A 27741-nucleotide genomic window follows, 5' to 3' on the forward strand; every position below is an offset into this window, starting at 1 on the left:
GGAACTCCGTGACGCAAAAACTTTATAACTTGCATACCACACTTTCGGCTCATCTGTAAAATCAGAATTTTGGAACAAAAGGACTGACTGACTTAAAATGGCTCGTTTTGTGTAATTCTGTGTGTGTGCAGATACAAATCCGGTCAGATCGGCCTACGATCAGTTCGATCGGAAAGATATTATGCATCAAAAAATAATATAATAATATTATGATAGTAAGTACTTAACGCATATAGTTTAGAATAGAATAGAATTTATTTTTTTCAACACGCAACATATTATACAGATTAGAGAAGGACTTAAGCTATGTACAATTATAGTTATAGGTATATGTTATGTGATGTCAAATATTGGCCCCAGCTCAGCTATACGCAGCAAGCAATCCCGCTGCACTGATATTCTGCAGGAGAGAAAAAGTGACTTCACAACATAACATGCAGGGATAAACAATAAATAATTTTAACTACAACAGCTAATAAATAATAAATAAAAAGCCTTTTATTTCTTGCTTTACAGTAACATTTCAGTACACAGACAGTATGTTAATTTTGTTATCTATTATTACGCATGCAAAATGATTAAACAATATTAATAAATGATAACAAAGCCCATTTAAAATCTTAAAAATTAAAATTTTTAATTGCATTATTAATATTATAATTGAATTCATTATCATGTCAGGTAGGTAAATTATTGTACTTAATTCATTATTGTAACAAATTGACTGATTGATGTCATTATTAAAATTATTAGAATTATTCATTAACATGCCACGTAAATTGTAAGTAATTAATTATAATACACACACTGGCAAAATTAGCGGAACATAGGTAAAAAGGGCCAAAACTTGAACTCAAGTGGGTCGGGCTGTCTGAAAGCCTTTTTATAGCTTCTAAGCTCATTTAAGAAATAAAATATTGAACAAAACTGGCAAGTTGACAGGTTTTTATAGCAATTATGTCCTAATAAATGTTTTTCGATTATTGACGTTGTAAGTGTTCCTGAGAAGAATGGTGTTTTAGCGGGGTGCAAGGTATGCTCAGCTCATTTGATTGTTTGGTTTTTGAAAGAACACATTGCTTAGATACAAAATTAGTGATTTCCCAGCATCTGCGACAGCTAGAGCTGTAACCACGATAGAGAAAGGTCACACCTACCGTTCGGTCAGTCAGGCCTTAGGTGTGTCGGCTTCCGTGGTTCATCGTAACTTTCAACGCTTCAGAGAGATTGGATCTTACGTTCGGAGACGAGAACAAGGCAGATATCGGGTGACAATGGTTCAGGATGACCATTTTGTAAGGAAACAAAACTTAAGAAATCGACCTCAAACTGCTATGCAGACACGAAACCTGTCGGAACAGGTCCAAGATGAACGTGTAAGTGATTGTACAGTAAGAAAAAGATTCAAAGAAGTTAAATTAAACTCAAAAGTGCCAGCCAGGGCACCAAAACTTGAGACAGGACACCGAAGAGCCAGGCTAAGATTTGCGCGTGAACATCAAAATTAGACAAGTGAGTGAAATCTTGTGCTGTACAGTGATGGGAGCAAATTCTGTGTACATTGTATTGACAGGCGATAAAGAATGTGGATAAATCATAAGGAAAGCTACAGGCCATCAAACTTACCGGAAACAGTGGCCTATGATGCAGGCTTCGTAATGGTTTGGAGTTGCATATGATTTGGAGCCCGCATGGAGCTGATGATTATAGATGATGGTACTTTGACAGTACAGGGCTATAGCACCGACATCCTGGAACTGCATGGTGTGCCTTTTACACAGTTTTAGGTAGTAATTTCAATTTTATGTGCGTCCATAGAGTAAGAAAATCGGGCATTATTACCTAAACGATGCTGGCGTAGCCCAGGTGGAGAGGCCAGCGTGGTCTACGGATGTAGATCCGATTGAAGACGTGTGGCACATCAATGGGTGAACGGTACGAGTTAAAACTCCAGCTCCAAAATGTGTCCAGGAGCTCGAGTTGGCGCTAGTGGAGGAGTAGGAGAATATCCCACAGGAAATGATTGACAATTAAAATGCAAGCATGGAATGGCGTATCCAGGCCCTCTTGAGATCCATAGAAGGCATTAGACGCTTTTAACATGGCATTTCTTTATTAAAAATGGAGAATTTATCTTAAAAACTTACTACTGAAATTTCAAAGATTTTCTTAATTTTTTGATTTTTGCTGATTTTTTCTATTTTTCACGTTTTTATGCCCTAAATTTATATAAAATTTAATTTTTAATAATCAATTAGTAAATAAATAAATAAATATATAAAAATCAGTGAACAATTTTAAAAAAATTGAAAATGTTGTTATGTTCCTCTAATTTTGCCGGTGTGTTTAGTTTTAGCAAGAACCCCTCTCAGCGGAAGGTAAAGGCCTCCTCCAGAGCTGACCAACGTTCTCTATCTTCTGCCACTCGCATCCAGTTAGTGCCAGCTACTTTTATAATGTCATCTGCCCAGCGCGCATTTGGTCTACCCCTTTTTCGTTTTCCTGAGGGACCAGTCCACGAGGTTGTTGCTGTGGTCCAGCGGCTGTCAGTGAGTCTGGCTACGTGTCCTGTCCATCGCCATTTCATCTTCTGGGAGTAAGTGAGGGCGTCGATAACTTTGGTTTTTTGTCTTATAATAGTGTGGCGAATTTTCTGGATCTTCTTAATTTTTAGGATGCTTCTTTCCATACATCTTTGAGTAGTTATAATCTTGTTCTTTATTTTCCTAGTAAATTTCCATGTTTGACATGCATATGTTAAAGTAGGGAGTAGGCAGGTGTTCATAACTTAGCTTTTTAAGCGTATATGCATGTCGCTTTTCAAAATTTCTTTAAGGCCCCAGAATTTTTTCCATGTGATGTTGACTCTCTTCTCTACTTCCTGTTCGTTATTATTTTGATTAAATGAGATTTGTTTCCCCAAATAGATGAAGGTGTCAACGTATGTTAAGGGTAGATTTCCTTGATGTACCGGTACTTTGGTATGGTTTGTCATGATGTTTGTTTTACTTATATTAATTTCTAAGCCTACTTCTCGACTTTGTAGAGAGTTAATCATCATTTGCAGTTCGTGTGAGCTTTCTGATAGAAGAGCTATGTCGTCAGAAAACCTCAGGTGACTCAGGTAACGACCGTTTATATTTATTCCGACTTCCTTCCAGTCTAGCTGGCTAATGATATCCTATAATATAAGGTTGGAGAGATTGGGTCACCCTGTCTTAAATCTCGTTTTAATTTTATAGGGGGTCCAATTGTCTCTAGTTTTACTTTACTGGTGCTGTTATTGTAAGTGTTTTTCATAATGTGTATGTAGTCTAATGGTACGCCTTGAGAGAACAGAGCTTTCCAAATCGATGAGTGCAGTATGGAATCAAATGCTTTTTGATAATCGATAAAGACTATATAGAGTGGTCTATTGAACTCTTGGAATTTTTCTATTAACATCTCTAACGAGTGTATGTGGTCTGCGGTGTTCTATAGGTTGGTGTTTTTCAGTAGTTTCTTTAATTTTTTTTTCTATTATGGAAGAAAACATTTTGTATACTGCAGGAAGCAGGCTTATCGGTCTGTAATTATTAATGTCGTTAGGGTCTCCTCTTTTGTAAAGCAAAATTATTTCCGATTGTGACCATTGATGTGGCGTATTTTTGCAGCGCAGTATCATGTTGAACAGTTGTGTTAGAGGTTTGGATAAGTAAGTGCACCCTATTTTTATGGATTCGTTAGTAACCCTGTCAGGTCCTGGGCTTTTGTCTGTTTTTAGTGATTTGATTACTTTCACTACTTCATCTTCCTCGATTACTGCGTTCGATTCCTCTATACTGCTACTCGGTAATTCGTATTCTGACTGGTGCGGTGAGTTGTACAGGTCTTTGTAGAATTCTGTTGCTATTTCGAGTATCTTCGTGCGGTCTTGTGTGTCGTTAGATTTGTTTTTTAGTTTTGCAATCCAAGATTTGTGTGTTCTTAGTTCCTTATAAGTCTTTTTAATGCTCCCTGTGGCGTGAAGACATTTTTCAATAATACTTGTGCGGTGTGCCTTGTAGTCTTGGTTGATCCGTTTATTTATAAGTTTGTAAAGTGCTTTTAATTCTATTTCGTAGCCCTCGATGTTGGTTTAGTCTTGTGTAATATTTGTATGTTGTATGTAATATGTGTGTGTGTTGTTGACTAGTGCCTTTGTTCGTTCAGTTATTACTTGATTTTGGTCTTTATTTGTGTCTGATACAAGATGACCCATTTTTAGGCTGTTGTCTATCGAGTTTATTATTTTGAACAGTGTCTTTGTCGTTGCAGGGGTCGAGAAGGTTTATTGAGTTGCATTTCAGCGACTTGGAGTAAGTTTCGACTTCTACCTTGTTTTTGAGTTGAGATCGCAATTGACCAAAATTTCTACGAGTTTTTGGTATTGAATTTAATTTGAATGTAGCTCTTACTGGTCTGTGGTCGGAGGGGTATGTGATGTTCAAAACCTGCATATTGTTTACTTGTCTGGGTAAGTTACTTAGAATATAGTCTAGTTCGTTTTTTTGTTTTGCTATCAGGTGATTTCCAAGTCCATCTTTGTTTTTTGTTCTTTTTACTAACTACAACAGCTACAACAGTAAAAATAATAGACAGAAAAAAAGAACAAAGGAATAACTAATTACTTACTATAAATAAAGATAAGTGACAGGTGTACAAGCATAAAAGTTTCCCCTAAAGTTTCCAATCTTGTGTTAAATTCATGTACACATCATTGAACTTTGTTTTGTAAACACTTAAGAGCAATAAAAATATGGTATTATGACCAAATGTGTAATTTGTATTAACAAGGTGAATACGCCATTATAAAAAAACCATTATCGAGGCCGACGCCAAAAACATCTCAATCAGAATACTCGATTACGAAATCGTCCTACGATTCTAAATAAATTATGATACTTACAATCATACAAAACAGCGCATAATATTAACAAAATATAATGTGTAATATAAATAATATTAATGTTTGTGGTTTTGAACAAAATAAATCATAACGTGTTTTTGTTAATCTAATACTTAAATCTATTTGAAGTAAAAATTAATGAGTGACTATAAGGAGAATCCTATTCAGTATATAAATAGAAATGAAAATAAAAATTATGAACAAAGTGTGCGCGCGTTGAAGTCTTTCATTTGATGAGATGACGCGCTACGTCAAACCTACGCGTAGCGTTCAAATATTTTGTACACTTAGGGCCTGTTTCACCACTTCCTGATAAGTGACTAATAGGCTATCCACCAATTAACTTGACAGATCAAGTATGGAGAATCTGTCAAAAAAGTTGTAAATAGCCTATTCGGCACTTTATCAGAAAGTGGTGAAACAGGCCTTTCACAAATTTATCTTATCTAGTAAATATTTTGTTAATTTACAATTTTTTTGGGTCTGTCACAATATTATATTAATGGTCAGCTTCTGGGATTTTTTAGAGGAGTTTATTCACTTAAGAGCAACAGAGTCAGAGAAATCCAGATTTTCGTCACTTTATAAAAGCTAAAAGTTTTCTTGTATACGACCTCTAAGGTAAGAACGACCAGCAGATGGAGTTTCGGTTCGGAGTTCATGAAGTAAGTTTTTCAACACCGAGCAGACTGATAATGAAATGATGCTAATCTCCCGATCATTACAGCTTTCAAACAAAAAAAAAAATGATAAATCCGTGTGGATGCAAGGAGAGACACATACACAGACACTAAACTTATAACATCACTCTTTTTCATCGGGGGTCTAGAGCGCAAGTAAATAGATTAAGTCATCTATATACGTGAGCCAAAAACTTTGTAACCCTTTTGACGAAAAATGGGGAAACGTAGGTAAATGAAATTTTGCACAGTTATAGTTTATATGGTGAAGGAGTGCATCGAGCTAATATTATTTTGAAATTATGCTTTTATCATACATTTTTTTAACAAATAAAACATTACACACACACTAGAAAAAATGACAGATTTTTGAGTGACAAGCCTATACATACGAATTACACTCTTTTATTTATGGTTGAAGTCTGTTGACAACAAGTTGAAAAATTGAAAATGGATTATAGTATTTTTATTGAATCTGAGATACTATTAGACAATGCTTGTACACGGCCAGTCTGAGATCAGCTGAGTCCCAGAGACAAGAGTTGAAAAAATTATATAGTCAATATTTTTTTACAAAATAAAACGTATAGGTAGTAGTCCTAATGCCGTTGAAACTACGGTCGAATTTCGACCATTGGGCAATCTCTAGTAATATCGAAAAACACAAAATAAAATATATTTATACACCTTATTAGTGAGGGATCACCGGGAGTATTCGCTTATAATGTAACGTTACAGAGTCGAGCATTACATCAGTGAGAACGGAGAACCGAGCATTACAACGCGCGCCTTGTAATGATACCATATGTAAAATCCTAATACGACCTGTAACATCAATGCTACGTGACAGTGAAGTCAGCTTGCTATGTAATGCTCAAAGTCTAATCTATAATATTACATAATCTATAATATTACATTACACGCGAATGCTCCCCGTGAGGGAGCACATTTACAAAACACTGCTTGTCAAAAATATACCGAACCGTCGATACAAAATGGCCAGTAAATGACCTATAGGTATAACACAACAGTTGAAGACAAGCAGATACCAACCCGCCTTTAAGGTGTAGCAAATGTTGAAATGATATATTACATATCATTCCGTTCTATTGTAGTTCTTAGCTATAAACGCCCAAATTTGAACCCACGACCCCTGTCACCTTATTAGAGGTTTCACTAGCAGATGGCACAACGTAATCACGATTACGTATGCTGTAATATAGGTTCCTATTGATTTATTGCCGAATTGTGCATTCAAAACTCTTTTTCAAAAGTTTCAAAACTCATTTTTTTTAATAATTCATTACAATAATTATTGTTTACTTTTACTGAAACCTTCGCAAATAATTCAATAAAATATATAACGATCATCCTAAATAGGTCCTCAGATATATCTTTTGAATATAACATTCTTTACCATCCAGTAAAATCTTCAACTTTAGGAACAACAGGATATTATTAGAAGCTATTTGCAAGGCAAAAAGTCGTTTAAATTTTCATTTAAAACGTTGACCCCTCGAGACCTTAAGGTATTTATACATTTAAGTTGGAGTACTGCGGCCTCAGTTGTTCTAGTGACATTTAACTATAAATTTGTACACACGCTGTGATAGCTTTTGGATTGGCAATCGTTTTATGTATTTGTAATGTTTAATTTAGTAAAAACAAGCGTAGTAATTCAAGGTAAATTGGACTTCCATATAGAGGGAGTGTCGGTAACATTTCGACTAACAGTTTCAATATTTAATTTTATGGCATATGTTTTAGGCAGTTCAATTCTCAGATATTAGATGTGGCCGCAACTTTGTTTCCAAAGATTTATTAGATAAAAGTTATAAGTAGATAGAAAGGTTTATTAGATAGGACAGTTTTTATCCCGGTAAAACGTGTATTTTTTGCGTGTGCAGAAGCAACCTCTTTTACCCCAACAACGACAATGAAATGTCTGCAACGTCTAGTGATAAGACGATGTATGACATTTCATTGTCGGCCCATCGCAAAGGTTTCGAGTGTGACCCAAAACTTCGGTCGAAGAGGGCGAGAGTCGGAGGTCATCGTACGTGTGACGTAACAACCGGTCCTCACGATTTCTATGATGGGCTCTTAATTTAAAATCTTGTCTGCATTTTGCAAGCCATCAACGTTTAGTAATCATAGTATGTTTGCTCTCATCAAATTCGCAATTGCTCTTAATAGGGGATGACTATATGAATATGTCAGCATCTTTTATAAAAATAATAAAATATATACAAATTTAATGACAACTACATCACGATATGCATGGGAAGCTATCATTATTGAATTATTATGTAACGAATTATAAATAACTGAACTCATAATCGTTTTTATAAAAAATCATTAAGAAATGTATGGTGCTAACCTTTTGAAATTTAATTAATAGGTCACAATTTAATTTCTAGTCTTGATTCAAATTGTAGGGTGCCGTTTTAACTTCTAACTAAGAGCAATCCTTATGATTTCCCGTGCCTCACTTGCTGTGGTAATCTTATATTTTAAACAAAACAATCTTGTAATAGTATATGGCAATCACTTAATCGAGTAATAGAAACCCTCAACAATGGGGATAAAAAGAAAGACTATCTTAGTCGCACATTATTTTTGGATTTTCGGCAAAGTACGATGGTTTCTCAGCTGCTGGTAAATATCATAAATAAACAAAATGTTTCATGGTTATATTATGGTTATATAAAGGTTTTCAAACTAATCTATAAAAATATGTGACCGAATATGATGTTTGAAGGTTGCGAAAAAACTTTTAATAAACGTCAGAGTCATCCCGCAAACACATCAGAAAGCCGAGCAACCTTGACCTTTCGTTTATTAGAAGCAATGAGTTGCGGTATTAGCTTAAACACGTGTTCTTATTCGTGAACTTTATTTATATAATTTTAAGGTCGATTTTAATTAAAAAAAAATAAGATTAAACTATCGTCTTCTAAATACTGCTGGCCGCTAAAGGCCGCACGGCCGATTGTTGTTCCCATAACCTTACAAGTATGTTAGATAATGTCGTACTTGCATCCACCGCGACAGAGATTCCATAATTCGATTATAGTAATTTGTCTCACCTTAACCCAAATTCTTGCATCTTCAATTAATTTTTTTTTCGAGGTACGAAAAAATCGTTGCTCACTTTGAGCTTATAATGAACTTATAATGACTTTATAATTAGATGCGAAGACTTGTAAATTGTCCGGTTTATGCAGTACTAGATGACGCTCGCAACTCTGTTGCGCCAAAATTCGTTTATCGCGTGGGAACCGTACATTTTTCCGGGATAAAAAGTATCATATGTCCTTTCTTGGGTCTCAAAGTGAGATACTCATGCCAAATTTCAGCAAAATTGGTTCAGCGGTATGGGCGTGAAGAGGTAACAGACAGACAGACAGACAGACAGACAGACAGATGGACAGACAGACAGACAGACACACTTTCGCATTTATAATATTAGTATGGAAGTATGGATGCACGCTCTTGGAATCTAAAATTTTAGTAGCAGCTAGAAGGGTTGTTTTAAGTAATTTAATTGTATCGTTGTCAGTCCGTGATAGCAACATGGTGATCTATCAACGCACTCGTATACTTATATGCTTGCGACAGTCTGTCTGTTATTTCTTCACAATTAAGCTGCTTAACCGATTTTGATTAAATTTGAGAAAGGACAAAATAGTTTTTTTGCCGGAAAATGTTTGTGCCCAAGCGAATATTTAATAACATTTTTTTTGTTATTTACTAGGGTACTTAAAGTAGATTTTTTTGGTTTAATTTTTAATGTTAATCTCAGAGCTAACCATGGTGTCCCACAGAACCAAAGAGCCAAGGCCAAAGAGCCAAAGCTTGCTGACCGTCAACAGTTTTGTTAAAAGATTTAACTGATACTAGGTATAATGATTGCCTAGCTTTTATCAAGAAATAAATGAAGCTCACGGCATACCCAGAGATATTTATTGTTTACTTGAGAAGTTACATAGTAGACTTTTTCTACTAAAATCTTTATACTACAATCATTAAATACCTGAAGTTTGGGTGTTAGGAAGTAAATGGGACATTAACTAAAGACTGATAACCTTATTTGGACTTGCCTTGAGGCCAAAGTGCCGGTAGCATTTATCTTTAATAGATGTGTCTGTCGTGTAAATTAATTATGCTTTCATTTTACTATTTCCGGTCTGTTCGACTTCATTATATGATTATATTATTATGATAGTGAAACCTTTTCGTTACAAATTTTGTTAACAATTTACAATAATATTATAAACTAGCTGTTGCCCGCGACTTCGTCCGCGTCAACATAGTATAATAACAAAGATGGATAGTCCGCTAACAAATATGAAAAAAGTAAAATATAACTTCCTTCTTTTTGGAAGTCGGTTATAGCCTAAGTTACACTTTACTACATCAGCTATCTACCAAAAAAAAGTCCCGGCAAAATAGCTCCAGCCGTTTCAGAGATTAGCCGGAACAAACAGACAGACAGACAGACATACAGACAAAAATTGTAAAAAATATTGTTTTGGTGTATGTATCGTATATAGATTCATATGCATGTAGTAAAAAACGGTTCTTTCAATACATATAAATAAAATTGGAGTATCTGCTTGTAAGCAGATACTCCAATTTTATTTATATGTATGTATAGATGTATTATAGATGAGAATGTGTCTATCGGTTTAGCGTTAACCGAGTCCCGTTAAGCGGTCGAGTTCAATTAATTAAATTTGGTAATATCCTCATCATCTCCATATCTGAATTTGATTTCTGAGAAGACATTAAATAGTTTTTATCTCAAAAATGTAAGGTTCCGTGCGATAAACGAATCGGTGTCAAGAAGTAGCAGGCAAGGTCTTGAATCTGAATTATTGTCAAACTAAAAATACTGCTTTACCAAAACATTATATAAAATATAAAATAAAAAGCCTTTATTAATTCCTTAAAAGATTACATCTGCATACATTGTATTGCTCGCAGCTCGCATTTAAACATCACAGATATTTTTATTATATTAAATATTATGATTACTTTATAAAAAAAATATTACTTAATATATTAGTACAGTATTGTTTAAATTATTTGGATCTAAAATCTTAGTTTTTATTCCTTAAGTCATTATTACCACAATATTTATTTATAATATTTATATTTTTTATAGACAATATTTGCATTTCTAAAGTTATTTTTTATTTTTAATAATTTATATTTTCATTTATTTACATTTATGCAATATACTACTATTATAATTTTTCAATTGCTTATTAGTATTTGGTACTATGCATATTACTTATTATCACAATATTTATTTACCTACAGTTTGCGTAATGCTATAAAATACTAAATAGTGATAGTGAGTAATTTTTTTAAATATATATATCTCAGTTATTATTTCTGTACATTTTTATTATTATTATTCATTTATTCTATTATTATAGCTCTGTGTATGTCATTTTAATCACAGTTATTTACATGCTGTACCTATTATACATTATATTAGTTTTCAATAATTTACATTTTTAGCATGATTTATTTACATTGATGTCAAATCTTAATATTATACATTACTTTACTATATATTACAAATTTACAATTATCACAATATTTATTTCCTACTTTTCATGCTATTTTTGGTTCAGTTTAATATATTTATAAGGACCTCTCTACAGAGTAAAGGCCTCCTCCATGCTGGTCCACACCTTTCTATCTTTTGCTTTTTCAGTCCAGTTTTTTCCTGCTATTTTCAGTATTTCGTCAAGCCATCGGTCAGCTGGTCTGCCTCTGTTTCTCTTTACCATAGGACCTTGCCACAGGGTTACAATTTTTGCCCAACGGTTTTCGTTCATGCGTGCTACATGTCCAGCCCATTTCCATTTAAGTTTCTTACAGTGTGTTAGAGCGTCTATTACATTTGTGATGTGTCTTATATCTGTGCTTTTCTTTTTGTGTTTCAGTCTCAGTCTCAGCACACTCCTCTCCATGGCTCTCTGAGTTGTAATTATTTTATTTTTTGTGAATTTGTTATAGATCCATGTTTGCGATGCATAAGTAAGAGATGGTAGGATGCAAGAGTCCATAACCTTTTTCTTTAGTCTAATTGGTGCATTTGACTTCAGGATTTCTTTTAGGCTCCAAAATTTTTCCAGGCCGTGTTTATTCGTCTGTTAAGTTCTTCTTTATGTCTGGTTTTTTTGAAGGATATTTGTTTTCCGAGGTAAACATAGTCTTGCACATATTCTATTGGAGCATTGTTAATTTTTATGGGTATTTCTATAGAGTTCGTCATAATTTTTGTTTTTGAAGTATTTAATTCTAGTCCAACAGTATAGCTCACCAAGTGAATCTCTTTTAACATTTCTTGTAGTTGCGATGCTTTCTCTGAAAAAATAACTATATCATCGGCAAACCTCAGATTATTCAAATATTTTCCATTTATGTTAATACCTTTTTTCTCCCATTTCAGTGGTTTCATTATATTTTGAAGTACAGCTATAAAAATTCTTGGCGACAAGGGGTCGCCTTGAAGAACACCTCTCTGTATATCGATTTCTGGTCCGGCTCTATCTAGTATTACCTTGCTCTTGCTCTTTTGGTATATATCTTTAATAAGATTTATGATTTCTGATGGGACTTCGCATTCATTTAAAGCTCTCCATATGCTGTCATGGGAAATAGAGTCGAATGCTTTGGCGTAGTCTATGAATGCTAGATATAGCGGCCTCTTCATTTCTTGATATTTCTCTATTACAATTTCCAGAGAGTGGATGTGGTCTGTCGTCGAGAAGCTGCTTCTAAATCCCGCTTGTTCCACTGGTTGGTGTTTTTCAGTATATTCTGCTAGGCGTCTTTCTATGCCAGATGCGAAAAGTTTATATAAGGTTGGTTGTAGGCTGATTGGTCTATAATTACTCACACAGTTAGGGTTTCCTTTCTTATATAAAAGTATTATGTTGGATTTTTCCCATTCTTCGGGGATTGTTTTTGTGTCTAATATCATATTAAAAAGGGTGGTTAGAAGAGGAACTAGAGTGGGTTTTCCTGCTAGGATTGCCTCATTAGGTATTCCATCTGGTCCACTGCTTTTTTCCTTTTTTAGCCGTTTTATCATTGAGGCAATTTCATTGAACGTAAATCTTTTGACTGTGTTGTGATTGTTGTGGTTTGATGATAAAACACTTGGCTGGAGCATCGTTTTTATAGAGTATAAGTCTTTATAGAATTCCGTAGCAATGTTAACAATTTCTGTTCTATAGAATGTTTTCTTGTTTTTTTGTGAGCTTTCCTGTAAGCATTTCCTGTTACCAAAACATTACTCCACGATAACAACTATTCGATGTATTTATAGTAAAAAAACTCAAAGTAGGCGTGTATCAAATTTTATCTCAATCTGTTTAGCGGCTTAAACACGAGATAGTAAAAGGTAGTAAAAACAGTAACACGCTTTCGAATTTAGATGTAGATACGTGGAAATATAGATACATGTTTTAGCCCCCTTAAAAAAAGAGACGTGTTTTATGTTTGACGTGTCAATTTCTACATGTCTGTCCGTCACACAGTTAGGTCCAAACGGATGAAACGATTTTGATCTTTTTTCGTTTGAAAATTTACATGATCGAGAGTGTTCTTAGCAACAGTTCATTATCTTAAGCTCATTCAGTATCAAAAATTGTGTTTATCTATTTCACACAACTTTCATATTATAATCGATTCAATATTTTGCATTGTGATTCTTGACGCTTATTAGAGTCCAGAATCGTTCTTTTGTAGGGTTCCGTACCCAAAGAGTAAAAACCCTATAATTAAGACTTCGTTGTCTGTCCATCTGTCCGTCTGTCTGTATGTGTGTCTGTCTGTCTGTTTGTCTGTCTGTATGTCGCCAGGCTGTATCTTAAGAACCGCTATAGTTAGACTTCTGAATTTTATACAGATTGTGTATATTTGTTGCCGCTATAACAATAAATACTAAAAACAAATATTTATGGGGGGCTCCCATACAACAAATGTGATTTTTTTGGCCTTTTTTGTTCGATATTAATAATGGCAACAGTTAGGCACTTGTAATTTTCACAAAGGCCTTAGATATTAAAGGCCTTAGTACTTTAATAATAAATAATAATATTTAAATAAAATTCAAATTTAGGAGGGGCACAAAACACAATTTTTGGCCTATATAAGTCCGACTCGCACTTGGCCGATTATTTATTTCCATAACTTTATATAGACTTCTAATCGTAGCGGGCTCCTTAACTTTAAATTTTATTATTTGGCGATAACAGGCGATTCAGCCCCACTGCACAGTTTTTGATAATATTGGTTATAAAAATATTATTTGCTTTGAGTACTTTACTGTTATTTATTCAAAGGCATATCTTAAATAAATTATAAATATTCAATAACACTGCACTTTTTCGGGATAAATAGTCTTTTTGTTAGTCTAGAGCTCACACTACTACCCGGCGAATTTTGACGGTGCAGTAGATTTTGCATGTAGAACTAACACTACAATATTATAACAAACAAACTTTCGCTGTGTAATATTAGTGTGACATTTGCAAACTTTCCGCATAATATTAGGTATCTATTGTTGATCAAAAACCGTATGCCGTGTTTTGCAGCAGCAGTAATAAGAAGCGGCGCAATAGTCAAAACGATGTTGTAACCCAGTAATAGATGAAATACCTATATAAGAGGGACGTCTGAATACGTAATCATCCCACAGAGTTAGCATTCTCCGAAGAACATACACGATACGAAGACAAAATGAAATTGGTTAGTGACAGTGATAGTGATCTATGGATTATATTGGACGTATATTGTAAACAAGTCGTCGTCTCACGGGCCACGGCTTTAGTTCCGAAGATTCGAATATTTTGGAATTATCGATTTTTGATATTAGACTGATTGTTTGTCTGTCAACGATTTTCTTTGAAAATGTTGTTTTGATTTTAAGACTGGCAGAATCGATAAGGATCGAATATAGTTAGAAATATGTTCGACTTTTATCAATTCCTAATGCGTGTTTGCAAGTTTACAAAAAATAGACTGTTGCTTCTACTTTGGAGTAAAGTCAATTAAAATGTTTGTTCCAGTTAAAGTTAGCGATGGACACCAAATATTATTATTTTAAGAAATATACGAGTTGTTATGTAGGAAATATATTTTAACGACTCTCTCTCTCTGAGAGTATTTTTTCCAGATACCATTCCAGATATTTAATATTATTCACTACAAATAAGATACGAACAGAATGTAGAAGAATCTAGATATGAAAAAAAAGGACTTGTTCAAAAAGCAATTAAAAGCTAATTTATTTCATACATTAAAGATCCATTAAAAGTTGTGTACGTGATATTTTGACGCAAGGACGATTGTAAAATTGTTTTTATCAAGAGCATCATCTAATCGTAAAACAAACGAACCCAAGTATCCGATTGCTCAAGTACTCAGTACATATTAAGTCCTCATTTGCTCTAACTAGCGAGAGATAAGGCACAGAGCCGATTTTTACATGCACATCAGATACGTGAATCACCTTTCTTGTCAGAAAATGAGATGCTCAGCCTTCATTGTCCTAACCAAACTAAGAACCAAATTTCTCTTGCACCACAGGAGTCCAATCCACTTAACTACGAACCCGGTTTTTTGCAATAAGATGATGTTGTCATCACATAATATTATTTGCATCCTATCCAGCAAGAAACGTTGACTAGCATAACAACAACATATTGATATCAGATTATAATCAAATCAAAACTGGAATTATTAAACTTACGATAATGTATTTTCAGGTTTTTTTTTACTTTTATTTTTTATTTCAGTTCGCAGTATTCGCTTTACTTGCCGTAGCATCAGCAGCACCACAAAATCCCCAGGATGTTCAAATCGTGCGATACGACTCAAACAACTCCGGATTAGATTCATACAGTTTTGCGTAAGTGTTTTAATATAATGTAACCTTTACTATTAAAAAGATACACAATATATACCACACATACAGTACCACATACCAGTACACTACGTTATGAAAACGTTTTGTACTCGTCTGATAAGTAGTAATATAGTGGCTAGAGTCTAGACCCTTATCTAGGGACTATTCCAACTTATCAGACGAATACAAAACGTTGTCTATAGCGGAGTAAGCTATTGTTCAACTATGACGTCTTTATTCGCTGAATAAAATATGTATTAATTCTGTGGACTGCGCGAAATGGAAACTATGGCAGTAATTTTTCTTCTTATATAAAAAGTCACTTTTGTAGAAAAGCTACTGCCATAGAAAAGTTACTAATGTTGTGCAGTATATTCTTTTGCAAAGTGTCAGAACATAATAAATTATAACATTCCGAAGAAAATAAATATTAGACCGAACATTACTTTTCTTTTTCAAGTAAAGTACCAGAGAAGTCGCTTCCATGGTAAAAGTTGCTTAATATAATAGTAGATATACTCAATTAGGGAATGTTATTTTGCAAAGTCTTTGAGTAGAATAAATTACCGCCTTTAAAAGAGGGAAATAGCAACAAAGTTAGCGGGACCCTAGACCTACAATAATATTGAATAATATTTTATTGAACAACTTATTTGACAATAAGATTGAAACGCGGGGGCGTTCAATATTAGCCATAAACCGTAGATGGTCAATAATATTACACAATACGTGATATTGTACTATTAATTTGATCGTCTAGGACCCCGCTTATATTGGAGCAAGCGAAAGAATTTATTGGAATCATTTCGCGACGTATTTTCAGATGGGAGCTATCCGACGGCAGTAAACATGAGGAGCAAGGACAGTTGAAGAACCAAGGCACTGAAAACGAGGGTATAGCGGTGCAGGGGCAGTACGCGTGGGTGGGCCCCGACGGTGTACTGTACACCGTGACGTATGTCGCCGACGAGAACGGATTCCAGCCGCAGATAGAGCAGGGGCCAGGTGGCGCCATACCCTCAGCTGTCGTCGCCTCGCTCGTCGGTTGAGTAATGATGGAATCGGTGTAAATAGGACAATACTGAGTATATAATATTTATATACTTATTAAATTAAACGTATTATATAAGGAAGTGCTTGTTTTATTAAGATTTAATTAATAATAATAAAATAATATCTATGGACACTTCACACCACAGTCAGTCCAGTCTGGCCTCGTGGTTAATGTACTATCAGAGAAGTTGATTCCTATGCAAATCGGGGACCTAAGTTGTTTGGTCGCGTTACGTCAAACCCAGCTGACAGATCACAATTAACACTGAATTGACTTATTCGACCAAATAACGTTGGTCTGTCAATTGCATAGGAATCAACTTCCTCGATGGTACCTAAGGACTTGTGTTACGGGTACCAGATAACAGAAATATATTTAATACTTTTATACTATACATATATTTAAGATTTTTATCATAATATGATACACATATTTAATACCCATCCATAACCCAAGAACTTTGATATCTTTTTCTTCCGCCGGCGGGATGCGAACCCGCGACCCCCGGTTTGAGCTACCAACACGCGAATCCACTGAGCTACAGAGGTCGTCATCGTCATTATTTATATAAATTTAAAACCCTCCTCCTAGCTCCAACCATTTTACAACTTCCATGTTTCATCCAAAATCGTTATAAATCAATAGATTTTTGAAGTTCTTATAATTAATTTGATTAAAATGCCACTTTATGAACTATCCAAGGCTATAGGTTTCATTTCCAAGCGCCATTGGGATTGCGACGGCAGCAAACACTGCTTTGTGTTGTTGACCAGATTGACAGCTAAAGATTAGTTTTTTTTTTTATGAAATAAGGGGGCAAACGAGCAAACGGGTCACCTGATGGAAAGCAACTTCCGTCGCCCATGGACACTCGCAGCATCAGAAGAGCTGCAGGTGCGTTGCCGGCCTTTTAAGAGGGAATAGGCTAATAGGGGAGGGTAGAGATGGGAAGGGAATAGGGGAGGGTAAGGAAGGGAATAGGGGAGGGTAAGGAAGGGAATAGGGTAGGGGATTGGGCCTCCGGTAAACTCACTCACTCGGCGAAACACAGCGCAAGCGCTGTTTCACGCCGTTTTTCTGTGAGAACTTGGTATTTCTCCGGTCGAGCCGGCCCATTCGTGCCGAAGCATGGCTCTCCCACGTATAAGTATATAATATGGTTCATAAAGTGGTGTTTTATTTAATTTCTTGTCATTCGCGGTCGCGTGCTACAAAGATTGGAATGTTACCTTGATGTACAATTGTACAAACCTGCTTTTTTACTGACATTTGCTTACCATATATTCCCGCGACAGCAACTGCGAGAGATTGACGGCGGTAACCAACTAAAAATCCATTGTTATGATCTCAGGGAGCCCAGGAAAGAACAAACTCCGCAACCTCATACTGTTAGTATAGATTATAATTTTAGTTATACTAGAGATCGCCCAATGGTCGAAATTCGACCTTACTTGCAACGACATATTTAGGACTGCTACCTATATTTTGTAAAAAATATATGGACTTCATCATAGTTTTTTTCAATTCTTGTCTCTGGGACTCGGCTGATCTCAGACTGGCCGTTTAAGCATTGTCTAATAGTATCTAAAATTTAAATTAAAAAAAAAAAACAATAATCCATTTTCAATTTGTCAACAGACTTCAACCATAAATAAAAGAGTATGTATAGGCTTGTCACTCAAAAATCTGTCATTTTTCCTAGTAGTAGTGTCGTAGTGTGTGTAACGTTTTATTTGTTAAAAATATAATATATGATAAAAGCATAATTTTGAAATAATATTAGCTCGATGCACTCCTTCGCCATATAAACTATAACTGTGCGAAATTTCATGCACCCACGTTTCCCCATTTTTCGTAAAAAGGGTTACAAAGTTTTTCTCTCACGTATTAATATATAGATTTACGAAACCCTCCTATAAAACGCTCACTGTTAATTTATTTAATTAACTAAACTTACGCCGTTGCGCCAAAATTTGTTTATCGCGCGAGAATCGTTCATTTATCCAAGAAAGTATCCTACGTTATTTTCCGGGACTCAAAGTATACCATAATTCAGGAATATCATTTAAGTGTTTTATTTCATTACATTTTTAATTTATTTATTAAGTAAATAAATTAATAAAGACTTAACAGAAGGGGGGGGGGGAGGGTGCAGCAAAAACAAACACAATCCAGAAAGTCCAAAAGTAAGTAGGTTAGGTTAGGTTAGAACTTACACCACAACACAGAGGGAGCCGAGCCAGCGAAGCTAGCGTGCTGCGGCAGCAGCCGGCGACCGTCTTAAAATAAAAGGGGGGCTTGGGGAGCGCAGCCAAAACAAAAAAAATAAATCCAAAATTTAATTGAGTATAGGCCACGTTCAGAAAGATATATAAATTGCAGACTGATTCATAAATATATTTTGCTGAACACAAGTTGCTGTCCAACTATCAATTTTAGCTTATCAATTACATATTTCTGCTCACAAATATTCCAATACTTTGCTAACCGTTTAAATAGCACCGATTTATTATATTCACTGCCTTACGGGTCGCAACGAGATCCACGCAGACAAATGACAAAGTCACGTGGAAAGTCTTCTAAATAATAAAGTTGATCTAAAGGAAGTCGCATAATGTCACATTTCCATTATAAGTTGAGGACGCACGATGTTTGATCGATTCATTAACAATGAGACAGGTTGGTAAAGTGACTTTTTCTAGGTTGCTCATCGCAACAGATATTTTTTTTTAAATGTGATTGTGAATATCTAGACTTTTTGTGAATGACGTGATAGTGACGTGATTAAATAATCTTACTTTGTGATGCTAGTACTTTTTAGGATTCCGTACCCAAAGGGTAACAATCGGCCAAGTGCGAGTTGGACTCGCGCACGAAGGGTTCCGTACCATTATAGAGCAAAAATAGTAAAAAAAATTATTTTTTGTATGGAAGCCCCCCTTTATTATTTATTTTATTTAAATGTTATTATTAATTATTAAAGTATAAATACAGTTAAGTATTTCGTGTACATTTCAAATGCCTACCTGTTGTCATCATTGATACCGAGCAAAAAATGTTTGAAAAATCACGTTTGTTGTATGGGAGCCCCCCTTAAATATTTAATTTATTTTGTTTTTAGTATTTGTTGTTATAGCGGCAACAGAAATACATAATCTGTAAAAATTTCAACTCTCTAGCTATTGCCGTTTTTGAGTTACAGCCGGGAGACAGACGGACAGACGGCTGTCCGTCTGTCTCCCGGCTGTAACTCAAAAAACGGAAGTACATCGAAGTCTCAGTAATAGGGTCCCGTTTTTACCCTTTGGGTACGGAACCCTAAAAACGGGACCCTATTACTAAGACTTCGCTGTCTGTCCGTCTGCCTGTCTGTCTCCAGGGTTGTATCTTAAAAACTACTAGAGCTAGACAGTTGAAATTTTCAGAATTTTCGTATTTCTGTTGGCGCCCAACCAATCCTAAAAATAAAATTAAAAAAATCCCATACAACAAAACAATATTGAGATAGCAGATAAGAGTTCTGTAATCAACAAAACTTGGTTAATATTTTGTATGTTAATAGGTTAATAGTTATATAATGTAAGAGTAACATTGTCCTACAAATAGAACAACCCATATTTTAGGACCATCAAATCAAAGTATGAAATCCTTTCTATCTCTGTTAGCTATCACTTTCGAGATTTTTCACAGATAAAATTGTTGGCTCATCTTATCAAAATGAAGCTACTCACAAAAAATTGCTTGATAGTAATAAAAAAAATTGTTCTAGGGATCCCTGACTGTTACATACTTGTACTTTTTATCATCTTCAACCTTTTTCAGATTATTGCATTCTGTGTCTTGGCCGTAGCGGCTGCAGCGCCCGCTTTGAAACTGTTTACACATCCGGAGAACACGTTGCTCAGCTACGATAGCGAAAACGGAGGAACCTCCAATGAAATTGTCCTAAAGCCACAAATCAACTACCGTTACAAGTAAGTATATTGTAAGGATGTATATTTTAATTTTTAAGGATGCATGTAGGGAAGAATGTTTGAGCTTAAATACCTCCTTGTAGCAGATAAGAATCAGGAAACGAGCAGACGGATCACCTGACGGTAAGCAATACCACCACCAATGGACACGGTGAAAACCAACGTAAAAATTTTCTAGTAATGCGAACTGAAGTGAATTCCCGATATGTAACATTCTCACATATTACACATATTTATTTTTACATACTCGATCAAAAAATAATACGAGATCTTCTCTAAAATGAAATGTCGCTAGTAAAACTAGTTTTTAGTTAAATGAGCTTACGATTTTTACTATTTTTTCACATAGTTGAAATTTAGTAGCATTTAGAAATCGTGTGCCGGTCTTTGCCATAATAATGACTGTAGATATTATAAAACTCTCCCAGGGACCTATCAGAACGAGAGCGGTCACGCGGTCAAGCGATTAAGCGGTCAGTTTTGCTGTCTCTGTGTCATATTACGTTGTATCTAGAGGTTTTGACCGCGTCAGAACTTTTTATGTGTGACTGACCGCTTGAACGCAGCATGCGAACGCAGACCGATTCAACGCATGACTGCTCTCGGTCTGATAGATCCAAGGTGTACGCTGTAACCATCGGAGGATGATGCTCCATCATCGTCATCTGTAACAAAAATCTTTTACGATCAGTATGCAGTAAGTGATTATTATTAGTAATAATCCATACTAATATTATAAATGCGAAAGTGTGTGTGTCTGTTACCTCTTGATGCCCAAAGTCCCGGAAAAGGACATTGGATACTTTTTGTTCCGGGAAAATGTACGGTTCCCGCGCAATCAACGAGTTTTGTCGCAACGGAGTCGCGGGTGTCTAGTATAATATAATTACAGTTTCATAAAAATGCAATTTTCTACTTGATACACTTGATCTTCTTAGGAATGGACCATTCATTCAGACATCACTATCATATCATTACTTGATCTTCTTAGGAATGGACCATCAGACAATCGCAAGACGGGAGGCCGGGGTGAGCTTGACAGGCTGATAGACGAGATATTGGTATCGTACTCCTGGGACGACCCCGACGGGGTCAAATCGTTCTCCTGGGTTGGCCCCGACGGAGTCAAATACACCCTGAAGTTTGTCACCGACGAGAGTCCAGAAGATCAGACTAGCCTACCACAGGACGTAGAGGAGGAGCCACCAGGTTCCGGCCCTATTTCTCCCTCATGCCTAGCCTCATTATGTGGCTAATCTAGGTTCGTCAATCTATGTAAATACGAACAAATTTTGATTACAATAAAATAAATATTATATTATATATTTTTATCATTAACATAAAACAGTAATTCAATTTATAGTTTGTGTTAACTTTTTACTTCACTTAAAGTTTTGAAATAACAAAAAAATTCTTTGTTATTTTCATAATTCGGAACAACGAAAGATGTTGATATAGATATTGGATAGTTGTGTTTTTTTAATCTACAATTTGCGAACTAAGTTGAGGTTAATGCGTAGTTATTTTTAGGGTTCCGTACTCAAAGGGTAAAAACGGGACCCAATTACTAAGACTTTCTGTCTGTCGTTATCTGTCTGTTCGTCTGTCTGTCAGCAGGCTGTATCTCAAAAACCACTATAGCTAGACATCTGAAATTTTCACAGATTGTGTATTTCTATTGCCGCTATAACAACAAAACTAAAAACAAAATAAAATTTATAATGAATGGCTTCCATATAAGAAACGTGATTTGTTGGCCTTTTTTGCTCGATTTCAATAATGGTAACAATTAGACACTTGAAATTTTTATAAAATCCTTTATTGTATGTGTATTTTAATAATTAATAGTAATATTAAAATAAAATAAATAAATGAGCCCATACAAAAAACACAATTTGTGGCTTACTTTTGCTCTATAACGTGCGCGAGTCCGATTTTTTAGAGATCTACGATCTAAGTTGTAGCTTGTAGCTAGATATTATCAAAATCTTACCTTACGGACCAGCCAGATTAGCCGTCGCCCACACGGCACATGAAACGTGTCTTGCACTGCTACTGAAAAAAATAATTTTTATCTCCTTAACAAATAAAAGGCTGATGGATCAACGCACAATATATTTAACCCTTAGAGCTAAAACATAAAAATTTTGCAGACGTATTTCCCGAAAGTACAGCTAGACTAGCTAACACACACTAAGCAAATAAAAAATATATTAAGAACTATACAAATATATATTGAATGCCGTATTTCTTATACGTAACCGTCTATGGATTTATTTGAAACTGTCATCCCTCACTTCATAGGAATGGAAGGTTGTAATTTTGGCACATGCATTGTTCCTCTTAGGCATCCATTACACGGTAGGTTTTGCTGTCAGTTTTACCACAGTCATGGCTGTAACTGATGGATAACCTACCGTGTAAAAGCGTGACAGACGGTTGTATGAAGTTGATTGACAAAAATCTGGATATCTTGATTTTTGTTTCATGCAACCATCAGTCACGAATTTTGAGTGAGTGTTGTCACATCTGACAAAATAGGAAAAAAAATAGTAACGTAAACCTTTAAAAATTTTGGCTTTGACTGACATAAAACTGAAGAGAATTTAGTGACCGTCTAATACCATTCGTCAGTCCATCAGTCAAACATAATTCATTATTGAAGAAATTGAATCACCCCGGAGTACAAGGAAACTCAACTCTGCCACGACAGCGACCACGCAGCCGTCCCCTGTGGGACAGGACACACGCCTGTTGCCTTAAAATAGATATTTTGATGACTATATTTTGGTTATTTTAGGGTTAATTCAGATCGCAACGCCACGCATTATTATATTACGTTACTAAAGACACCATATTATTATACAATAAAGATAAAAAGTTTTCTTATTCAAATAAATAAGTCGCCTGGCCAAATCTGGCTACGCTATTGTTTAGGCGAGTTAAATTATGAAGAGATTACGTAATATCTCAGTGGTATAATGGTCATGAGACTATATAATATTTTGAAAAAATCACTCCATTACGGGTTGCAATGGGGTCCTTGCAGACAAAGAAGCGAGCTGTACGGGCAATCTACAAGTTGGCCCGTAATACTTCACTTAGAGAAAAATTTAAGGAAACTGGAATCTTAACTGTTGCTTCTCAATATGTCCTATCAAATGAATTATATGTTAAAAAGAATATACTTATATCAATTCACGAAAAAATGTGATACCCATGGGAGAAATACTCGTAATAAACATAAGCTTGAAATTCCGGTGACTAGACTTACTAAAGTCAAAAATTCTTTTAAAGGTCAATGTATACGCCTTTATAATAAGATCCCAGAAATCGTTCAAAATCTCTCAATTAATAGATTTAAAAATTATACAAATTTAGCTTTACCGGCGTTCTTGTCCTCGGTCCACGCAAATCGCGCAGTAATAGCCAAAATCTTAGAGCCCTCATCTTGCCCATTCGTCATTCCCTTTGCGGACGAGGCCAAGGATGCCTGGGACATTGCTAGTGCCGGCAGCGAGGTTCCCAAGAACACATCTTCCCAAAGGCTCTGGGACGAGCCCATCTGCGAACTGGTGCGTAATAAACTGTTTAACATGTCTACCAGCGCCGTAGAACGGGCTCGACTTTTGGCCGTGGAGAGGTGGGAGTCGGGAGCTTGGCTGCAGGCACTGCCATCTAAAAACACAGGAACATTGCTGGACCGTAATACATTCCGTCTTGCCACTGCCCTGCGTCTTGGTGTCCCCCATGTCGTCCCCCATCAGTGTGTTTGCGGCGCGCGCGTTGACAGCTATGGTCACCACGGGTTGTGCTGCTCGCGAAGTGCCGGACGCTTTTCATGGCATCACAACCTGAATGACCTCATTCGTCGGGCTCTTGTCACTGCCGGCGTGCCAGCGATACTGGAGCCCTCCGGTTTGGCGCGCGACGATGGCAAGAGACCCGATGGAATGACCCTGGTGCCCTGGAATGTGGGTCGGGCCCTTGTGTGGGACGCTACTTGTGTCGACACACTCGCCTCGTCCCATATTCAGAGCACCTCGAGCTGTGCGGGCGCAGCCGCAAACCAAGCAGAGAACCTCAAGCGGCGCAAATATGAGAACCTCAGCGGAGATCTTATATTTGAACCGTTTGGGGTGGAAACTCTAGGCGCATGGGGTCCGGGGGCACATAAGCTTTTTAGAGGAATATCTAAGAAGCTTGTTGAAGCCACCCGAGACCCCAGAGCTGGGAGCTACCTGGCACAGCGGATAGCAATTGCCATCCAACGTGGCAATGCTGTCAGCTTGCTGGGCACTCTGCCAGATGGGGACGACTTGGGCAAGTTTTTCTTTTTATAGTTTTATATTTAAAGTTTGTATATATAATATATCTGTATATTTTAGATAGTATTTTAGTGTTTACATTTCTATCATATATGGACAATAATATTATGTTAATTGATCTTAAATAAAACCCATTTATAATTTAGCTTTATTTTTATTTAAGTATATAATTTAAATATAATACTACTAGTTGATGCCCGCAACTACGTTGCGCCAGACATACAGTAATAATATTAGTACGTATAGTATGGAATTATGGATATTTTAGAAATAATAATGATAAACACGTTATGCAGTGATTTAGTAAAAGAAAAAATATTTTGTAGTACGCGTGGTAATTCAAATATAATCTTCCATACCTATGGACGATTAATCAATCAATAACAAATCAAGAAGAAAAACGAATAGCATATTAGCCACGACACGAATTTCGCGTTATGGTCTTTTTGTGATTGCCAGAACGCGTCGTGGCCGTTTTCACTGTGACCACAACGCGTTGTGAGCCATTTTTTCGCTCATTGAGCGATTTTGGTCTGAGCGTAACATATATAAAACTCAAAGGTGACTGACTGACATGGTGATCTATCAACGCACAGCCCAAACCACTGGACAGATCGGGCTGAAATTTTGCATGCAGGTAGATGTTATGACGAAGGCATCCGCTAAGAAAGAATTTTGTACTTTGACTATGTACTATCACAATAAAACCATTACTAGCCCGGACTTTTCAAGCGCTCGCGATAAACCAAAAATTGCAAAACTGTTTGAACCCTTAGATGATTCAGTACGTTGCTTAATGTCCGAATGGCAAACGCGTTGGGATAACTCCACAAAAGGCCGCCACCTTCATAACTTTTTTCCAGATATACGTCAACGGTTATCCAAACACTGGATGGAAATTGATCATTACGTATCTCAATTCATGACCGGTCACGGTAATTTTAAAGCCAAACTTTATGGATTTAAATTAGTAGAATCACCCATGTGCAACGAGCACTCGGCTCGGCCGAAGGCAACATGTTCGAACAAACCGCCCATCATGTTCTTTGGGAGTGTAACCTCTGGCAAAACGAAAGATCTATAATGCTTAACAATATACTTTGCAAATCTGGAGTCCCATATTACGATGATCTCGTGGACAGCGCAAAGAACTTGCCTTTAAGCGTTTTTGTCATAATTATTACTGGAAACAGTGTAACACAAATAATTCCAATATACACTTAGATCTAGCTTAGTAGTCATAATTAACATTATTTATTCCCGTGGTGCTTTCCCTTTAGTTCTTTGACTTTCGGTCATTGCAACTTTGTGCTGTCTCCCGCTTTTTATGGGGAGGGAAAACTGTATACTTCCTACTCCTCCTATCTTCTTCTGATTAAATTCGATGCGGGTCCCAAGACAGCTTTAGCATGTCCCTCGGGCTCCCTGAGATCATATCAAAGGGTTTTCGTGGTTGGATACCGCTGTCGATCCTGGCGACACAGGAGATACAGTGGTGGGAATGTGTGGTGGGCCAAAGCCCGTTTAATAATAAGAAAGGATTTTGATAAATTCCAACCCCAAGGGTTTAAAATAGGGGATGAAAGTTTGTATATAATAATACTTCTTAACGCGAGCGTAGCCGCGGGCAATAGCTCGTATAATATTATATATACAGTTTCATAAAAATGCCATTTCCTATATCTTTAATAATTGATCTTCTTAGGAATGGACCATCACACAGTCGCAAGACCGGAGGCCTGGGTGAGCTTGAGAGGCCGATAGATGAGATCCGGATATTATCGTTTTCCTGGGACGGCACCGACGGCGATGAATACACCGACGAGACTCCAGAAGATCAACCTGGCACACCACACGGTCCAAGTAATGGGTCAGCGTCTTCCGCACCTGTTTCTGGTCCATGCCTAGCCTCATTATGTGGCTAATCTAGGATCGTCAATCTATTTATATGCGAACAAATTTTGATTACAATAAAATATAATAAATATGTTTATATATTTTTTTTCATTAGCATAAAACAATAATTCAATTTATAGTTTGTGTTAACTTTTTACATAATGGTGCTCCCACACCGCATTTAGAAAATGTTTAGTAACGTTAGTAAACATATTTTGTTAGCAAACATTTAATCACAAATCTTAAAAAAAATTTAAAAATATTTTCATGTTAGAAAATGTTTAATAAACGTAAGTTAACAAATTATAACAAAATAAAACATATTGTGTTACCTTTTGCTTGTAAACCTTTTATAAAGGACGACGGACGAGTATGCAGTGAGCCAGTATCCGATTTAAATGTTATATTATTATTTTTAACAAAAAATTTAAACCGACTTCTAAGGTAAAAACAATAATAATATGAACTAAAAAGTATTAAATAACTCTTACTCTTTAATATTGCCTTTTTCAGAATTCGTCTCAATCTCATTAAGTATTTCTGTACATACTACAGTCTTCATTATTTGAAGTCGGTACCAGCTAATTTTAAAGTGAGTTCAGTCAATGTCTGAAGCTTTTGGGACTGGTACCGACTTCAAAGTAATGAAGACTGTACTGACTTAGTTGAGATTTAGACGAATTCTGAAAAAGGCAATATTAAAGAGTAAGAGTTATTTAATACTTTTTAGTTCATATTATTATTGTTTTTACCTTGGAAGTCGGTTTAAATTTTTTGTTAAAAATAATAATTTCACTCTTTTTAGTTATCTACAAGATAAGGCTTTATGAGTAAATAAATAACCACTACGAATATTAACTATTCACATTATGTTACTGAAAGCGAAATTGTGTTAAATGCTTGCAGTTATCTAAGCGATGCTGCAATTTCCAAACTTTTATCTTT

At 35.8% G+C, this 27741-nt stretch overlaps 2 protein-coding genes across 2 annotated transcripts; both read left to right on the forward strand.

Annotated features, from left to right (window-relative positions):
* Positions 1-14344: 14344 nt before the first annotated feature.
* Positions 14345-16620, forward strand: LOC121730870 (endocuticle structural glycoprotein SgAbd-5-like). The gene is made up of 3 exons (XM_042120072.1): positions 14345-14385; positions 15435-15547; positions 16368-16620. The coding sequence occupies exons 1-3, from the start codon at positions 14377-14379 to the stop codon at positions 16591-16593; spliced, it is 348 nt and encodes a 115-aa protein (XP_041976006.1). The 5' UTR covers positions 14345-14376; the 3' UTR covers positions 16594-16620.
* Positions 16621-19268: 2648 nt separating this feature from the next.
* LOC121731198 lies at positions 19269-21828 on the forward strand. Its single transcript, XM_042120552.1, has 3 exons — positions 19269-19277; positions 20421-20572; positions 21564-21828. The coding sequence occupies exons 1-3, from the start codon at positions 19269-19271 to the stop codon at positions 21826-21828; spliced, it is 426 nt and encodes a 141-aa protein (XP_041976486.1).
* Positions 21829-27741: the final 5913 nt, after the last annotated feature.

Source organism: Aricia agestis, chromosome 10, assembly GCF_905147365.1.
Source record: "Aricia agestis chromosome 10, ilAriAges1.1, whole genome shotgun sequence".
In the NCBI taxonomy this organism is placed as follows: Eukaryota; Metazoa; Arthropoda; class Insecta; order Lepidoptera; family Lycaenidae; genus Aricia; species Aricia agestis.